The sequence below is a fragment of the Ipomoea triloba genome, chromosome 1, assembly GCF_003576645.1.
Source record: "Ipomoea triloba cultivar NCNSP0323 chromosome 1, ASM357664v1".
Taxonomy (NCBI): domain Eukaryota; kingdom Viridiplantae; phylum Streptophyta; class Magnoliopsida; order Solanales; family Convolvulaceae; genus Ipomoea; species Ipomoea triloba.
Genome location: NC_044916.1, coordinates 32,830,182 through 32,847,079, shown reverse-complemented (window position 1 = coordinate 32,847,079; position 16,898 = coordinate 32,830,182). Strand labels below are relative to the sequence as shown.

Genomic DNA, 16,898 nt, shown 5'->3' with positions numbered 1-16,898 from the left:
ATAGAGAGAAACCATATATGTATCAAATCAATGAATAATACAAAATTTTGTTGCTCAAAAACTAGTGTTAGTCCCATGATTGGTATTTGGTATCGCATTCTCATGGAAAATTGTGGCTTTATTAGATCACAAGCGAAACATTATTATTATCCATGTGACTCTGATCAAATCCACTTTCAGATTTATTGTATGATATTTTTGAGTCCCTCTATGTGGCCTAGTGTTGTTGGCTACTTGGGTACCCTTGTTTAAGTTGTTTTGAATTTTTTTTTTTCTTTTTTGGTAAAGATGGAAAACGAGCGAAGAATTAGATTGAGAAGTAAAGTAACATTAATTGGATGAAATGAAATTTGTAAAAAAATAAAAAAAAGAAAAATCAAATGTGGTAAAGTTTGTTGGAAAATCATTCAATAAAAAAGTTTTGTATACTTTCTCAACCTGTTGAAACACACTCGATCTCATGACTTCTCATATAAGAGACTCACTACATGTCATTTGAACAAGATGAGTACTGCATTTATTTGAATAGTAATTATTTTGAGTAACTCTTATTTGCTCTAGTTTTTAAGAGTTCGCATAAAAGGTAATAATATTAGTGCAATAAAAGGTTGTATTTTCGAACAAAGTTACAATAGTTGTAACTTGTAAGACTAAAGGTGACATTATTAGTTTTTTTTTTTTATTCATAAATAATAATTGATTGTGCCACTTTGATAAGATTTGGTGTCTAATTTGAATAAGTTATGATTGTTATTAAATTTATACGGAATATATAGTAATTAATTAGTCCGAAGAAAATATAAATGTATAAATCATGCCAGATTATATTAACTTTAATCAAATGGTTAAGTTTAATTATATTTGGATGAAAAATATTGAAGGATGCAACATTTGACCCGAGATTTTCGCTCGATGACGCACCATCATTTCATCAGTGAGAATTAAATGAAAAAAATTATCCATTCTACCGACCATTGATTGTTCGTTAAATAAAAAATTAAATTACGTTATATTACATTTTCTTAAACATATGCAAGTATGCAACAATAGACCAATTAATAATTATTAACATTTAAATTATATTTTAATAAAAATAGCATTTTTAATTATAAACAATTATATTTTTGTTATTAAAAAGAACTATTGGTGTATAATTGCAATTGCATATAATTATAAAATAAAAATATATTTATTGCAGGTAAATAACTAAATACGGAGTATATCATTTTTTGAAAACGGAGTATATCATTTTGATTTAAAAAATCACAAAATCACATGGCATTTTACGTAAATATCTCCCATCTGAAAGGACATTTTCCAAATCGCAATCTATCTATAAATCACTCCCCACTTCCTCTTTGCCGTCTACTTTCAATCAAAATCCCTGGAAATCTGTCTCTCAAACTTCAAGAGAGAAAAAGTGAAAGCAAAAAATGGCGAAGAAGGTAAAGTCAACAGGCTTTCTCGCGATCTGCGCAATCTTCATCATTACGGCGGTGCTCTCGTCGCCGGCCGCCGTCACGGCATCCGCGGGAGCCTACGAGATCGGTTACTTTCCGATGGCAATGCCGTCGGCCTCATCGAAGATCTGCGACGGCTCGGTTGGGGAGTGCTTGAGCGATGACGAGTTCGAGCTGGACACCGAAAGCAACCGGCGCATTTTAGCGTACCGACAGCGCTACATTAGCTACGGCGCTCTGAGCCGTAACAGAGTTCCCTGTTCCCGACGAGGTGCTTCCTACTACAACTGCCGGCCTGGAGCTCCAGCCAATCCCTACCGACGCGGATGCAGTGCAATCACTCACTGCCGTGGTTGAATTTAATTTCCATATTTTTTTCCGTCCGTTATCATCATCATCATCATTATCATCATTACTATTATTATATATCCTCTTTGTGAAATTAGTGTTTTTTGGATTTGTGATTTTCCTTCCACGGGGGATGATTTGTATAAATGGAGGTTATTAATTTATATATCTAATGCTACTAGTCCTAGTACTATGAATTGTGATGACGAGCGCTGAACTAATATCCTGTCACAAAATTAAAATAATTTCACGTTCTGAGTAATGAGTATTTGCCTGCTTTATTGTAAATTTTTCCACTCAGTAATATACTATATTATAAAAATTACTTTAGTTTGAAATGTGTTATTAAATTTGAATTTATTGTTTGTATTATTTTCAATGACATCCACATGACCACATATTTGCATCAGTATATGACAAGTAAAATCATGTGAAACTGTGAAGTCGGTAGTCAAGTCTGTAAATTATTAATGATTTGAATTCTGGCCCAAATTCTTATATTATACACAAAATCACTTGCCCAATTTCAATTCTGGCCAATAACAACAAAATCTAGCTGTCATCCTGTCTTTTATTTGGCCTAAATTTCACTTTATTTATTTGCTAAAACGCGTGCGGGCCATCGGTATATATTAATGTCACTTTACTACTTGTATTTAAACCATTGTGCGTTTCCACCTCTTACTTACAATGTAATTTGTGTATATTTGATGATTATATTAGATTTTGATTCATTTAAATTCGAGTATTTAGTTAGATTTTTATTTGAATTATGAATTAAATTGAAAAGGGTGAATATATTTATTACGGTTGATGATGGCAGTAGATGGGGAATTAGGGAGGCATCATATTCATTATTCACAGCAGAAATTATAAAAAAAATATGAGGGTAGGCATGAAGTGCAATTGCATGTGGTTGAGGCCAGGAAAGGATGCACAATCACACCTGACACCTGGTGTTGAGCCCAAAATCAAGCCCCACGAGTAGCTGTCTGTCTTTGGGAACCATTAAGTAGCGTCCCTGTCATGTTTTACAGCCTAGCAACAACTGGTGTCCACCCAACCATATGCCCTCTTTCCCCGCCCTTCACGCCACACCATTATATGGCCCCGGCCCCGCACTGCACTCTTTCCATTTTTACTTCATATTTTAAGAGTCAAGTCTACACAAACATAAATATAGGGAGGGTATTTGTACTAGTTTCCTCGTCTCCAATTTTTAAACGTAAATATAAGGCACCTGTACTAGGGTGTTTTCTTTTTCTCTTAATTATTTTAGTAAAACAAACAGTACATTGTGTATAAATGCAACATGTGATATTTTTAAAATCTCCTTAAAAGTATTTTTTTTATAATATGGTTCAACCATCTCAAAAGGAATAATTGAGTGAATAAAACATAATTTTCATATCTAAAAGTTAGTTTAATTCTTGTCAATATTCTCTTGATTAAGTCTATCACACTGAGTCTTCTTAGTGTGATTTATCTCTCCACCAAAAAAAAAATGATTCGACAGTCGGCACATATGCTTTGAGGGAAGATGACACTTCCAGTCATTCTTGTACCCAATGATTAAGTAACGAGACAATTAGTTTTATGTGCTTTTGAAAAGCTAATGCAAGCAATCTCATCCAATCATGTTAGTACTAAGCAAATTTAAATACAAAAATGAAGGCAATGTAGCTTGATCCCTTATAAAACCACTTCGCTAGTTGAGTGCAGCATCCGGACAGTAATGTTAAAATATTTCCAACTGAACAAAAAAAAGTTTAACAAATTGATCTGCCGACACAGCAGCCACTGCCACATAAAGTTTATACCAGCACGGTACAACCAAACACAACCAACCTGATAAGAAAGCAGAAACTCTTACGACGTGACATTGTATTTTTCGTAGGGAAAATGACACAGTCAAATCAATAAGTTCAAGTCACTCCAGAATTTTCGGACTGAATACGGTGTGTGAGTGATGCTCGCAAGTAGATACAGTTAGAGATGATGAAAACATGGTAAAATTCTGTCAAATATAAATCATACTGAAAATATAGATTTTGCACCTAATTTTAGGCAGAATCGGCGCCTGACTTGGGTTCATCTCTTGTCTTCATCGCTGCTGAAGGCGATGGAGATCCATCTTGACCCATTTCTGCCCTAAGATCATTGATGCTCTGTTCTAATTCATCAACCCGGTTGCCCATCTCATCAAGTACAACATGTCAAGGACTAAACATACTATTATAACTTGTAAGAAACATATGCTACTCTTAAATATTGTCAGGGACAATGAAAGGGACTTGACTTACATGGCGTATGACAGTAAATATTGGGGTATTAGACCCAAAGATTGGAACAACAAAAATATGGATTGAAATTGATTTACAGTGTATCTTAACTTCGTTATGCATCAATGAGTGAGTAGCGTGCTTAAGGAGCATTTTGGCATTTTTAAACATTGAAGGTTACATCCTAAGATGACTTAAGTTGCTATCTAATGTCAAATTTGCAATGCATACAATAGTTAGTCAAAAGTTTTTCCAGAATTATACTCAATACTTGCAACTGTATACCACAAAGAAGACAGAAATGACAAAAGGATATTTTTTGAAATGATAGATTCAGACATGGCCTGAAACCTTGTTTGCTGCAAAGAAAAATAAAATCATAACAAACACAATAAATCTCTAATACATCTAAAATAGAAATAGTAAAAGAAAAGAAGAGAGTTTGGAGGGGTAGCAAACTCACCATTTGCTGAAGAAGATTTTGCACCTACAGGAAGTAATAATAGAAAAGAAAAACAAAAGTTAGCATGTGGAATGGAGTTTCTAGGTGTGCTGATAGTTTTGACACGCAAGACCCAACCGTGGCCCAACAGATGAAGCACTCAAATACCTACTGACACCCAAAATATCATATGCCAACTACCATACCATCAGAAAAAGCACTCAAATAATTTCAGGGGCCTCACTACCATTTATAATTGTCAGTTTGGGTCAAAACCACCTGATACTAACAAGAAAAGAAGAGCATGGTTAACTGGTTAAGTATCAAGGATTATGATTATCATATTTAGGGGTTAACAGAACTATAGAAACATAATGTCAAGGAGGTTTGAATTGGCACAGAATATCATCTTGATTCTTGACAAGCTTTCAGATTTCACCATGAACACAACAAGGTACACGAGATTCCTTCATGCTTTTGACAACTAGGTATTAAAGTCATCTTTGTTCCTTGAATAGTTAAGAGCATTTAAGTTTCATGGCACTTATTTCTTTTAAATCTCAGTGCCAGCAAAAAGTAAACAAGTTTGCTGTGAAGACTTACAAACACAGTCATATCTCCAGTGCTTTGTTTTGAACCATCTGCATCATGCCCATCCTACCAGCAAAACAAACACTGTAGGTTATTGTGACTGTCAATTCAAGCATAGATTACAAAGACCAGATTGCATAAATACTAGATAGTTTAAAAAGGCAGTTTTGAGGCTCGCCTCAGTGTGATGGGTACAGGAAAGGTGCTGAGGCGTACGCCTCTTAGGCTGAAGTAGAGGCGTACGCCTTTCATGCACCTCAACACGCGTTTGAGGCGTGCCTATAAATTTAGTTGATTTAGGCTCAATTTATTTTCCTAGGGTCCAATAGGAGATGACCCAATCTAACCCAACCCTAATAAGAAGAACCAAAAAAAAAAAAAAGAACTGTGAAGAAATCAACTTGTGAAGACGGAAGAAACATGTTCGCGACTCGAAGTGCAAAGACCGAAGAAGCTTGCTGTGAAGTGCATGAAGGTTCAAAAAAGAAAACATGTAAATATGTTATACAAGTACCGTGGGAAGGTTATCAAGGAGGGTGTGGCAAGAAGGTTAATATCTTTTGGTAAAAATTGAGGCTTACGCCTCGCCTCAGCATTACAAAACTCCTTGAGGCACACCTCTGTCTTTTTAAATTAAGGGTGTGTTTGGAAGCCCGGAAAATGATATGATTTCCGGAAATCATTTTCCGGGCTTTGGGTGTTTGGCAACCAAGGGAAAACCCAGTCAACGGAAAATGATTTCCGTTGACGGGGGAAAACATGGCTCTTTTGGCGTGGCGGAAGTCATTTTCCGCCACAACGAAAATGACAACTTCGCCTGCAGAAGTCAAGAAACCAGTCTGGCCGGACTGGTTTCGAGCAACCAGTCTCGGCCAGACTGGTTACTAACCAGTCGCCGACTGGTTTCGAGAAACCAGTCGGCGACTGGTAACCAGTCTCGCCGACTGGTTTAGAGAAACCAGTCTAAACCAGTCGGCAGACTGGTAAAGAAACCAGTCGACGGACTGGTTTCTTGACCAGTCTGCGGACTGGTTTCTCGAAACCAGTCTGGCTGAGACTGGTTGCCCTAAACCAGTCCGGCCAGACTGGTTTCCGGCCGGAAACCAGTCGGCCACTGTTTCTAGGTGTGGCCGACTGGTTTAATTTGTTTTTGATGTATTTTTTTCTACAATTTTGTTAATTTTTCTGTCTATTTTCTGGAAAATGAGCCAAACACACCATGTCAATTTTCTGCTCTGCATCCAAACACAAGAAAGGAAAATGTTTTCTTGGAAAATGACCTATTTTCCAGAAATCATTTTCCAGAAACCATTTTTCTGCTTTCCAAACACACCCTAAATAGAGTTTGCTGTTCCAATATAATCACAGCTAAAGATATTCATAACATTAGATTACATAGGCCATTTTAAACTAAATGTTCATTTGAAACATTTAACATTTGGAAGTTATAAGCAACAAGTATCAAGTAGAGTTCTTAACCGGAGATAGTAAAGCTATTAAGCAATATATATCATCCAGCAAACCACCTTACTCATCATCACATCTATTTATCATTTACAGACAAACATTCTTCGTCTCATCTCCAGCATATCTTGGGAGGGGGAGGGGAGGGGGGGGGGGGGGGGGGGGATTTAATTAATAACGACAAATCTCAAATCGCATAAAAATTTTGGAAAAGGAGCACAATCTAAAATCAGCAAATAATACAATGCGAATACTGAAGTGTCGATGAGTGCGGATTTTCGACGAATTTCTAATTAAACCCTAGATCTGAACGAAAAAGTAAGCAATTTGATTCTCTGGAACCCAAGGACAATTGATCGATTTCCACAACGTAAAAATGAAGTCGAAATTTGAGTTACCATTTCTGAGCGACTTCTTCTTCTTCTCAGCGGGTATTGGCTATTTGGCTCGCAACTCAAAATGAGAACGATGCTGCTCGCTTCGATTCTGACTTGTGACTTGTGAGCTCTCAGTCGCTCAGTGGAACTACCGTAGTTTGGGAGTTGAAACTTACTTTTTGAAAATAATAATAATAATAATAATATTTTTTTTTGAAACAATAATAATAATAATAATAATAATAATAATAATAATAATAACTCCCTCCGATAATATATTTCTTTTAAAATTTGTTAATTAACTGTTGGAAAAATGCAATTTGACTATTTTGTGGTACAAATACACGTGGGATTTACTTCTGATTTAGATTGGGTAAAAGTGGATTTGAGTTCTTCGTAATTAGACGAAGAGATTGATATATAGTACGCACAAAATGGATAATGGGTTAATGAGAACTTGGTTCTTAAAGTTGACCTATTTGTGATTGGAAAAATGGTGAAAACTTTTTTGAAGTAAACATTTGTCCCACATTGGTTTGGAAAGTACGTTTGCACCACTATTTATACAAGCGTCTTTCTAGGGGTTTAGTGAATTGTATAATTTAGAGCCTTTCTCTATTGTAAGAATAAAAGAAAATTTTCTTTAAAATATTAATTAACTACTATAACAATGAAGTTCACATTTTAATTAAAACAATAAAATTTTCAACAAAAAGAAAAACAACAATAATTTTACTTTTATTATTTATAAAATAAAAAATATCATCATCTTTCTATATTTATAATAGGATGCATTTTTAGTACTAGCATGTGTACAAAATTTCTGATATTATATCTTTTATGTAAATATTTTGCAATTTGTACGTAATAACGGTATTCCCCCTATTACCAATGGGGACTGGGGAGTAACTGAAGAAAAGCTAAACCCGCCATCCTACGCAGTTCCAACCTTGATTTATAAGCAAAGGAGCAATTGCGGCCCCGTACGGTCACTATCGCAAGAACCCTAGCTCTCCGCTCACTGATTATTCATGCATATATACAATGAATTAAAAAAATAATTCATATATCTACGAATCTGTAAAAATTGTTTTTATTCGTTTATATATATTTAAATTAATATACACAAAGCTTTGAGAGCTCGAAGAGAGCTCGAAGAGAGTGGATCATGGAGCTTCCGGTAGTGGAAAAACGGAATGAGCAACAGTTTCTGCTCGCATCCATGTCTCAGCTTTCACATTCGCCTTCAGTTTCTACTTCTTCGCCGGTTTTAGCTCGGTTCCGCATCGGTTGCGGAGTTGCAGAACTAGTACTAAGCGGAGAATCCGAACCGAATAAAGCTGTTGCTGTGTTTGATCTTCGGAGCTCTAAGGCGCGGCATTTGATTAGTTTGTATATTTTATATTGAAAAATTTAATGCTTCTATGGGATATATTATGAGATTATGAATGCAGTAGAGTTATGACTTTACCTTTTTTCCTTATTTGGATGAAATTTGGTGCTTCTGGCGTGAGGTCTATTCTGAGTTTCGGTTTTGGTAAAACGAAATTTGTGTTCTAAAATGGTCCAAAGTTTAAGAACTCTGTGGTAAGTGTTCAGGTCAGGTGTCATGCATTCAGCGTGTCTTGCTTGTAAATGGTGTAACTCGTGGCCTAGTTATGTAGAATGAATTTGCCGTGACATACCAATTGTTGTAGGTTTCACATTTTTCCTGCACTGGTGATATCAATGCAAATCATTCATCCATTAGAAATTTCAGATATTTAACATGCACCTCTGTTTTCTTAGTTTGTAAATGAACAATTACTTGATTATAAGACGAAAAGCTCCAATTTGCGGCATTAAATTGCTGTTTATTTATGAATGATCAAGCAACAATGGAATTGAAGCTGGCATTTTGTTTAATTTTGGCTTTTGCATCCCTTTTTCAGCTATTTAAGCTCAGTCCTGTTCAATCACTCTGCATATCTCAGACATCTGAATCAAATACAGAGGTAAGATGGTGGGTGTTAGGCTGTTTGGTTATATACACATTACCAGATTCATCACCCCAGCAAAACACATACTTCACAATTTATTCTCTGGTTTACATAACATTATTTAATGCTGTGCATTGCTATAAGAATCTTGTGCAATAAATTTGTACCTTTGGACCAGCAAACTTGTTCAAGGGGAATCACCATTCAGTATAAAACAGAAGAGGAAAGTAGGGCCTTCCATAGTGCATTTGAGGAATGGAAAACGCCATTGGCTTTACAAGGTCTGCTTGAATATAGGCCAAAATTGTTTAGTTGTAATTATGGTCTAGAATTATTGCTGGCTTATGTAGTCTGATTTGTTCCCCAGGAACAGATTTGCCAAATGGAACTGTGTCAACTCCGAAAAGCAAATTCGAAGAAAAAGTTGAGGCATCTTCTGCCAAAATGTATTTTGATTACTATGGACAATTATTGCATCAGCAGAATATGATGCAGGACTTTGTGAGGACAGGTTATTTCCATTTCTGCAGTACATATGCCCCCTTATAGGAATTATAATAGCTTTCACTGTTTGACGTTTCTCACTTGCTGCTAGATAGAATGCATTATTTACCATTGCAAATATAATTTTTTTATTCATTTTCTCTGGAGGCAGGAACCTATTATGCTGCAGTAATTGAGAATCGCAATGATTTTCATGGTCGGGTAGTAGTTGATGTTGGTGCTGGTAGTGGCATTTTGTCATTGTTTGCTGCTCAGGTTACACATTTGTACTCTTGTAGCATGCACAACTGTACTTCTAGCTGCATTCTGTGATGCTAAGCATTATTATATCCAGTTTTGTTGATAAATGTGTTTGTTCTTCCTCCTCTACCATTGTCCCTCTCTTAGGCTGGTGCAAAACATGTTTATGCTGTGGAGGCATCTGAAATGGCAGAATATGCAAGAAAACTAGTTGCTGGGAATCCATTACTGGCTGAAAGAATCACAGTGAAGTCTTACCTTTAATGGCTTTCCTTTTTTTGCTGAAAACAACTAGCATAGTATACAATTCAATTCCAATATTAATCAACCTATGAACACACTAAAATTAACAAATATGTTACCCCTAAATAAGCGGGGAAGAACTACTTTCTATATTGAAGGACTAAACTACCCCACACCCTAATGGGGCTCAAAAGTCAAACCCTTGATGTCAGGGATGCCTTACCTCTATAAATTGGGCCTAGGGTCATCAGCAGCTGATGTGATTAGTATTTCTCCAGAAGCCTATATCTTAAAAAGATAACAACAGTTTTCAGATACTGCAAATATAACTCCTTTTTTTTTAATATCCTCAAACCGATACTCATTCAAGAAGTTAATGAAAATAAGGTAGTTGTTCATGATGTCAATAGATTTCTTTACTAGTATTCTTCCACTGGTTTCTGTAGCATTCTTGCAAAACACTTTACCCTTGTATGTTGTACACCATTACACTATTTCCTATTAAGTTTCCACAATAATCACTTTCTAACCTAGGACATTTCGGTTTTTTACTTTCCTTTCATCATGCAGGTAATAAAGGGAAAGGTTGAAGATGTTGAGTTACCCGAGAAAGCTGATATATTGATATCTGAACCAATGGGTAAACTTTTCTTGTTATTTTTTGTTTCTTTCGTTTGCATGGGCAATGACAATTTCTTTTATGTCACCTTTTTTTTTTTTGTTATAGATATCCTTGGTCAATGCTTTGTTATGAAAATTGTGTTTGTTTTTCATGGCCTAAGTTTGGTATTGAGATGTATATTAAGGAAATCGAAGTCCCAAAAGAAACACATTCAAATTAAAGCCTATTTCTTCTCCTTTCTCTGTGGTTTATGTGTTTCTACAGTCTATATCTTGAAATTATTTTACTACACTTTCTCCTACACTTGCAATGAATTATTCTGAACTTCTCAAATACATTATACTCTTACAGGCACTTTACTTGTTAATGAAAGAATGCTAGAGTCTTATGTGATTGCAAGAGATCGATTTCTTGTTCCAGGTGGAAAAATGTTTCCTACAGAGGGGAGGTAGTTATAATTCATACTACTATGTTGTCTTTATTCAGGGATCACTTATCCATATAGCCATGACGTTGACTAGTTGTCAAGGATTCATCATTAGCAGCATGCATTCTTTGTAATTAGAATCACTTTTTATCTAATAGTGAAGAGAAAAAAAAAAATTCATGCACAATACTTTGCTTCACCATTCTAACTGTCGTTGCAGCTTACTATTCTCCACACATTGTAAACTCCCTAATTAACATATATAATAAGCTATTCTGTATTATGTTTTTCACCATTGACTGATATGCCATTTGTCCAGTTCTATGATATAGATACTCTAATATCATTGAAGTGTATGCTATTATCTTTGCCCTTTATGAGGTGTTATATGATTATGCTAGTAAGTAGTAAGTAGAGCTAATAAGACTGTTATCCAAGTAATGAGTTATAAATCACTGAAGTAGAAGAGGGCCTTTTCTATTTACAACTCTTCAATCATTTGTATCCTCACTAAGGATTTCTATTTGCACTTGCAGAATACATATGGCACCATTCAGTGATGAATATTTATATTTGGAAATGGCTAATAAGGTGTGTTTTAAGGTTGAATTATTTATTTTTGGGTGTTGTGTGTGTTCACATGTGCCATCTAGCAGACCACAATTCTCTCTTTCTTTTCCTTATTTTCTGTGGTTGGGGTTCTGGTGATGATATTGCAAAACTGAAAAATTGAAAATGAGTTCCACAAGAAATTGTGTTGATTTGGGCTGAAATGCTGTGCAAGTCAACTTATCAAAAGTACCAAACTATTCTTTACTTTGGCACCCGTTTCAGCCTTGTTCACATCTCTAATGGAGTATAATGAATGGTGAAATCTGTATAATTGCAATCTAACCTATTGGTCATCAAGTATTGTTTTGGGAATTAATGAGAATTCTCTTTGAAAAAGCCCATTATAAGCAGAGTAATCTTTTATTTACAAACTTGAACCATTGAATACCCTGATCTAGGTAAACTATGGAGACAATGCAGCTTTCTCGCATAGATTTATTTATCTATAAAAATTTTAATTTCTTGAAAAGAACATCTCATTTTCCACACTGGTATGACTCAAAAAAACCTTGATCTAGCATAACATGAAAATTTCCAGTCAAGGTAGAATAATCTAATCCTTGTCTTCATTATTATTATTCAGGCTGTATTTTGGCAGCAAGAAAACTACTTTGGGGTCAATTTATCACCCTTACAGGGATCTGCATACGTAGGATACTTTGCACAGGTCATTCTTAACACTTGAAAGTTTCTACTTTTATGTGATATACTTGATCCTGCTCTTTTGTCTTCAAATATTTACAACTTCTCGTTTCAAATATTTACTTTACTCCTCATTCACTTTCACCACCATGTATAATTTTCATTCATCTTATAAGAGCTTACTCATTACCTGAAAATATTTCTCTCTGAATTATTAAAAAATTATTGATTTTTTTAGTTACTCTTGCATAGGTAGTACATGCATGCTCACAGTTCAATTCTGTAACTTGATTTGCTCAATTTCCTGCTTGTGATTTTTCTGGCACACCATATTCCTTAACAAGCATTCTTCAGTTATTCTACTTTAGACACTAATGGAGTTGGTAGAGTTTGTTGGTTTTCATACTAATATATACTCCATTTAAGAGAGCTCTAACCATCCCTTGTTATTCTACTCTATCTAATCTTTCTATTTCATGTTCTCTAAAGCCTGTAGTTGATGCTTTTGATCCAAGGTTATTGGTAGCTCCTGCCATATCTCATTCGATAGACTTCGCTTCAATAAAGGTATTTGCTATAATTGTTATTTACATCTTGGCTTTCTGTGCAAACTGTATATTATGATCCAAATGCCATTATGTCACAGTTTAAAGATTGAGTCTGTCATCTGTATTTGTATTTGTCGTCCCATTATAGTATATTGTCAATCAAGGTTTACCTTTTTTCATTGTGAATATGTTGTCTTGTGGATTTACCATTTCTTTGCTTTCTTTTTTCTTCTTCTTCTTTAGCAAAGAGCCAAATGTCCATTGTTACTAACATAATGCCCAGAGGCAATATGAAAAGAAAAATGAAAAACAAAGAAAAGAAAAAGAAATAAAAGAAAATGTAGTGGACGGTGGATCAAAAACCCCATTCAGACCAGTTCATCCTAAAACAAGGCTAAAACATGTAAGCCCAAAGATAAAGAAATAAAAAGATTGGATTTACCATTTCTAACCAAAGTCTTCTGCATTTGTCTTCAGGAAGAAGAACTATATGAAATTGACATTCCATTGAGATTCATATCTTCTGTAAGCACTAGAATTCATGGGTTAGCTTGCTGGTTTGATGTATTATTTAATGGGAGGTACGGAAATCTTTCTTGCCGTGTTCCTTGTTCAGTCATAGTTGGCCATTTATTTGCGACTTCCCACTTGGCATAAATATATTATCTATACTTTTGCAGCACTGTACCAAGGTGGCTGACCACTGCTCCAGGTGCACCCACAACGCACTGGTACCAGCTCCGCTGTGTCCTTGCTCAACCACTTTATGTCATGCCAGGACAGGAGATAACCGGGCGAATTCACCTGGTTGCCCACGAGGCTCAGAGTTATACGATTTATCTAACATTATCAGGTATGTCAGTGATGCACTGTAACATCATATCTGCAATAGTATTTGGAATTGGCCCTTGTTTCTTGTAATCTAACAGTTCAGATCAATTTGAATTAGCTGTTGTTGGAGAGATGCTTCATACGTCATTTGGCAAACTTGATCTCAAATCGCCATACTACCGGATGTCCCAATCACAGGCATATCCCGTGACACAAGATCAACAACCTGATCAGCCCTTACAAACACAGGTATTGAATATTTGGATGTCCTGAATTGAACCCTCGCACAATTTCCCCAGTTCATTTGACACGCACTTGGTGTTTTATTGCTTTCCTTATGAAGTTCATACCTCGAGCAATGCCAGAAGGACTAATACCACGCTTTATATCATGCCCGCGTAGACATTATGTCGTTTTATATACCTTGAACCAAACATTGCCCGAGAAGTTCACTAATACTAATGCGTTTGACAGGATACCTGAATACAATTACAAGAAGACAACTGTCTGATGCAGCAGCTGTCACCAAATTCCAGTGGTGATCTACAATATCACAGCCAGAAATGATGTGAAATCATAGAGATTTATGTTTCTGTACGGAAGTACTCGTATCTATTAACAATTTAACATTCATATTGATTGGCTAGTATGATTTCATATCTGTACTATTATGGTTGGTTTGTAAATTTTCTGAAGTAGTACTATCGATCTCATCATTGTTGGACTAGTCTAATTCAGCAACAAGGTGATTCTTTGAAATAAGTTTGAATTGCAAATTTAAGGGCTCTCACGATTTCTGCCACGAAGATTGGTTGATAAGGTAAACGGCATATGCGATTCAACTGGCTTACATATCTAAAATGTCCATCTTTGGTCATTTGATAGAATTTGAACTCTGAACCACGTGATTGCTAATTAAATAGAACTTATATGAATTTTAGGTGATTCTTGGGATTATTTTTTAGCAATGAGTTTTCTTTTTCAATGAGAACTTACACATGATATTATAATCAATTCAGTAAGAGAATTACTCACTGTGTTTGATGGTGAAAATTCTAAGAGCACCACAAAAAAAACAATATGATATTATAATTATTCAAAATGCTAACAAATTTGGTTTGATCATAATTGATAAAGGACTACAAAGAGATAAACTAAAAGATAATAAGTGCTGACCAAAAAAAAAAAAAAAAAAATCAAACTAAACCTCTAATTTGAGAAGTTAGTTGGTTAATTCTTAAGATGTTATATTAGTACTGTGTAATTATGAAAATTTGGGGGTTTTAATGAATTATATTTTTAGTTGTGTCCTTCAATCTCTCGAAATTCAGCGTTTTCTCCATTCTCAGTTTATCACTGCTCGCTAGGGTTTTATCGATCTGAGCAGCGGCATTACCTTTCAACCAAATGTCGCTCTCCCGGCATCTTCTTCGGAACCCCATTTCCACCCAAGCCCTAAAGCTCCACCATCTCCGATCGCTTTCCGCCACCGCCGAAACCCAGACGGCGTCGGAGAAGAATCTCCACCAGCAGAGCCACGCATTCCTGCCGCCGAGCGAGTACCTGAACTCGTGGAAGCCCCCGAGGGATCCCAAGGAGGCGGAAGCCCAGCTGGCGCTTCTCCGCCGCGACTATGCCAAGAAGGTCAAGGAGGTCCGCAAGGATTACATCAAGGAGATGGAGGTCCTGCGCCTCGAAAAGCTGAGAAATGCCGTGGCCAAGAAGGAAGCTCTGAGGATCGCCAATGAGGAGCGGAAGGCTGCTAAAGCCGCTGAGAAGAAGGCCAAGGCTGAAGAGAGAGCCATCTTTGAAGAGGAATTCCGCCGAACCCTAGTATGTGAATCCAATATCTTTTTTTCACCCAATACTATTCAACTATCTTATCATAATAGAAGTATTATTCTTCCATATTACTGCTACTTCAATTTTCTAACTCTAGTCGAAATGTAAATACAAGTTTATGCAACTTTAAAAACTAATAAGATTTTGGTGCACTGGGATTCCTAGGTGTATTGGTTATTAGCACTAGAGAATGTTGTTACTAGGGATTATAGGCGTCTTGGTTATGGTCACTGAAGAATGCTACATGGATTTTATAAGTCAAGCAAGGTAGAACTTGGATAGATGATGGATTCAAGGTGCATGATTGCAAGAAACGAGGAAGAATAGTTAATGGAAGGGTAGTCCTAGTATTCTTTCTTTTTTTCACTAATAAATCGGTAGTATTGGATGGAGGGAAGGGAGCCATTGCTAAGCATTTGGGGACTCTATTTGGTGTTGGGCCTTCAAGAACAAGGATAGAAAACACTAATAACCCGTTTGGTTGGAGGAAATTAGAATTTCACTCCCACCTAATTCCGAAGGTAAGCAAATTCCTTCTAAAGAGGTCAAAAGAGAAGAGACTTATATGATACTATTCATTGGTTCTAGGCTTTTTACCATACTAGATTTGAACACATAGTGGAGCGAGGTTGAACTTGCTAGGTTATGGATTTGGAAGTCTTATGGATACAAGAAACTGCAACGAAATATAGGGAAGGGAGAAAGTTGTAATGCTCCTTGATCGCTAATAATTTGGGTGTATTAAGCCATTAGGGGGAGACAGAAAGAAAGCTTGAACAAAGGGTTTATGGAGTTTGATCCAATGACCCCATCATCAGCTAGAGAATTGAAATAGACAGCTCTAGTAAAACAAAAGAAATAAGCATTCTATAATTCTAGACTGATGTTCATATACTGGATAATTTGCAATCACATATTCACATCTGTGGCGTATTTACAAAGATTTCTTGGATGGCAAAGCTTCTGTGATGTTTATAGCTTTGGCTTTTGAGTCTGATGTTTCATATTAATTTGTTCCGTGATGTATGCAGCTAAAAGAAAGACAAGAGAAGCTTGAATACTGGAGGATGAGAGAAACTAAAATTAAAGAAAAGAAGACACAGGGAAATGAGCTTTTGCGTCGAAAAAGTTCATTGTGGATTGATGAGAAGGACCTGGAGGTCAAGATACTTGATGCTTCCTGTAACCCCACTCCCCTCTGAATCCTTTTATAATCAGTTGTTTATTTCATCAACTTAAAGAGTAGTTGTCCTATTGGTGCTTCAGAACCAGAACTGCTTTGTTTTAGTGTTTTAAAATTCCAAACATACAATGCAAATGCAGTTTTGGTATTCTTGTTTATTTGTCTATCACATGTAGTTTTGATCAAAGTTGAAGAGAATAAAGATTTGGAGTTTGTATCTAGTTATCATCTTATACTGAAACAGCATGTAATTAATAAGTT

General features: G+C 35.9%; 4 protein-coding genes across 6 annotated transcripts; 3 read left to right on the top strand and 1 right to left on the bottom strand.

Annotated features, from left to right (window-relative positions):
* The first annotated feature begins 1,365 nt into the window (after positions 1 to 1,365).
* LOC116017595 (rapid alkalinization factor-like) lies at positions 1,366 to 2,146 on the top strand. Its single transcript, XM_031258210.1, has one exon. The coding sequence runs from the start codon at positions 1,434 to 1,436 to the stop codon at positions 1,815 to 1,817; it is 384 nt and encodes a 127-aa protein (XP_031114070.1). The 5' UTR covers positions 1,366 to 1,433; the 3' UTR covers positions 1,818 to 2,146.
* Positions 2,147 to 3,424: 1,278 nt separating this feature from the next.
* On the bottom strand, positions 3,425 to 7,123 carry LOC116015772 (heat shock factor-binding protein). 2 transcript variants are annotated; one of them, XM_031255951.1, is made up of 6 exons: positions 6,986 to 7,123; positions 5,136 to 5,189; positions 4,554 to 4,577; positions 4,407 to 4,449; positions 3,866 to 4,014; positions 3,425 to 3,656 (listed from the first exon to the last, which is right to left on the bottom strand). In XM_031255951.1, the coding sequence occupies exons 1-5, from the start codon at positions 6,986 to 6,988 to the stop codon at positions 3,872 to 3,874; spliced, it is 267 nt and encodes an 88-aa protein (XP_031111811.1). In that variant the 5' UTR covers positions 6,989 to 7,123; the 3' UTR covers positions 3,425 to 3,656; positions 3,866 to 3,871. The 2 variants fall into 2 exon arrangements, with proteins under 2 accessions (XP_031111811.1, XP_031111806.1); XM_031255946.1 differs by having other exon boundaries at positions 3,449 to 4,014.
* A 1,009-nt stretch (positions 7,124 to 8,132) lies between these two features.
* On the top strand, positions 8,133 to 14,388 carry LOC116015919 (probable histone-arginine methyltransferase 1.3). 2 transcript variants are annotated; one of them, XM_031256092.1, is made up of 15 exons: positions 8,133 to 8,336; positions 8,896 to 8,958; positions 9,122 to 9,224; positions 9,317 to 9,454; positions 9,599 to 9,702; positions 9,835 to 9,933; positions 10,501 to 10,570; positions 10,904 to 11,000; positions 11,516 to 11,570; positions 12,175 to 12,258; positions 12,723 to 12,800; positions 13,259 to 13,362; positions 13,462 to 13,634; positions 13,731 to 13,861; positions 14,087 to 14,388. In XM_031256092.1, exons 1-15 carry the CDS (start codon positions 8,133 to 8,135, stop codon positions 14,093 to 14,095), a joined length of 1,512 nt encoding a protein of 503 aa, XP_031111952.1. In that variant the 3' UTR covers positions 14,096 to 14,388. The 2 variants fall into 2 exon arrangements, with proteins under 2 accessions (XP_031111952.1, XP_031111949.1); XM_031256089.1 differs by having other exon boundaries at positions 9,311 to 9,454.
* Positions 14,389 to 14,902: 514 nt separating this feature from the next.
* Positions 14,903 to 16,858, top strand: LOC116028234 (stress response protein NST1). The gene is made up of 2 exons (XM_031269917.1): positions 14,903 to 15,445; positions 16,486 to 16,858. Exons 1-2 carry the CDS (start codon positions 15,020 to 15,022, stop codon positions 16,654 to 16,656), a joined length of 597 nt encoding a protein of 198 aa, XP_031125777.1. The 5' UTR covers positions 14,903 to 15,019; the 3' UTR covers positions 16,657 to 16,858.
* Positions 16,859 to 16,898: the final 40 nt, after the last annotated feature.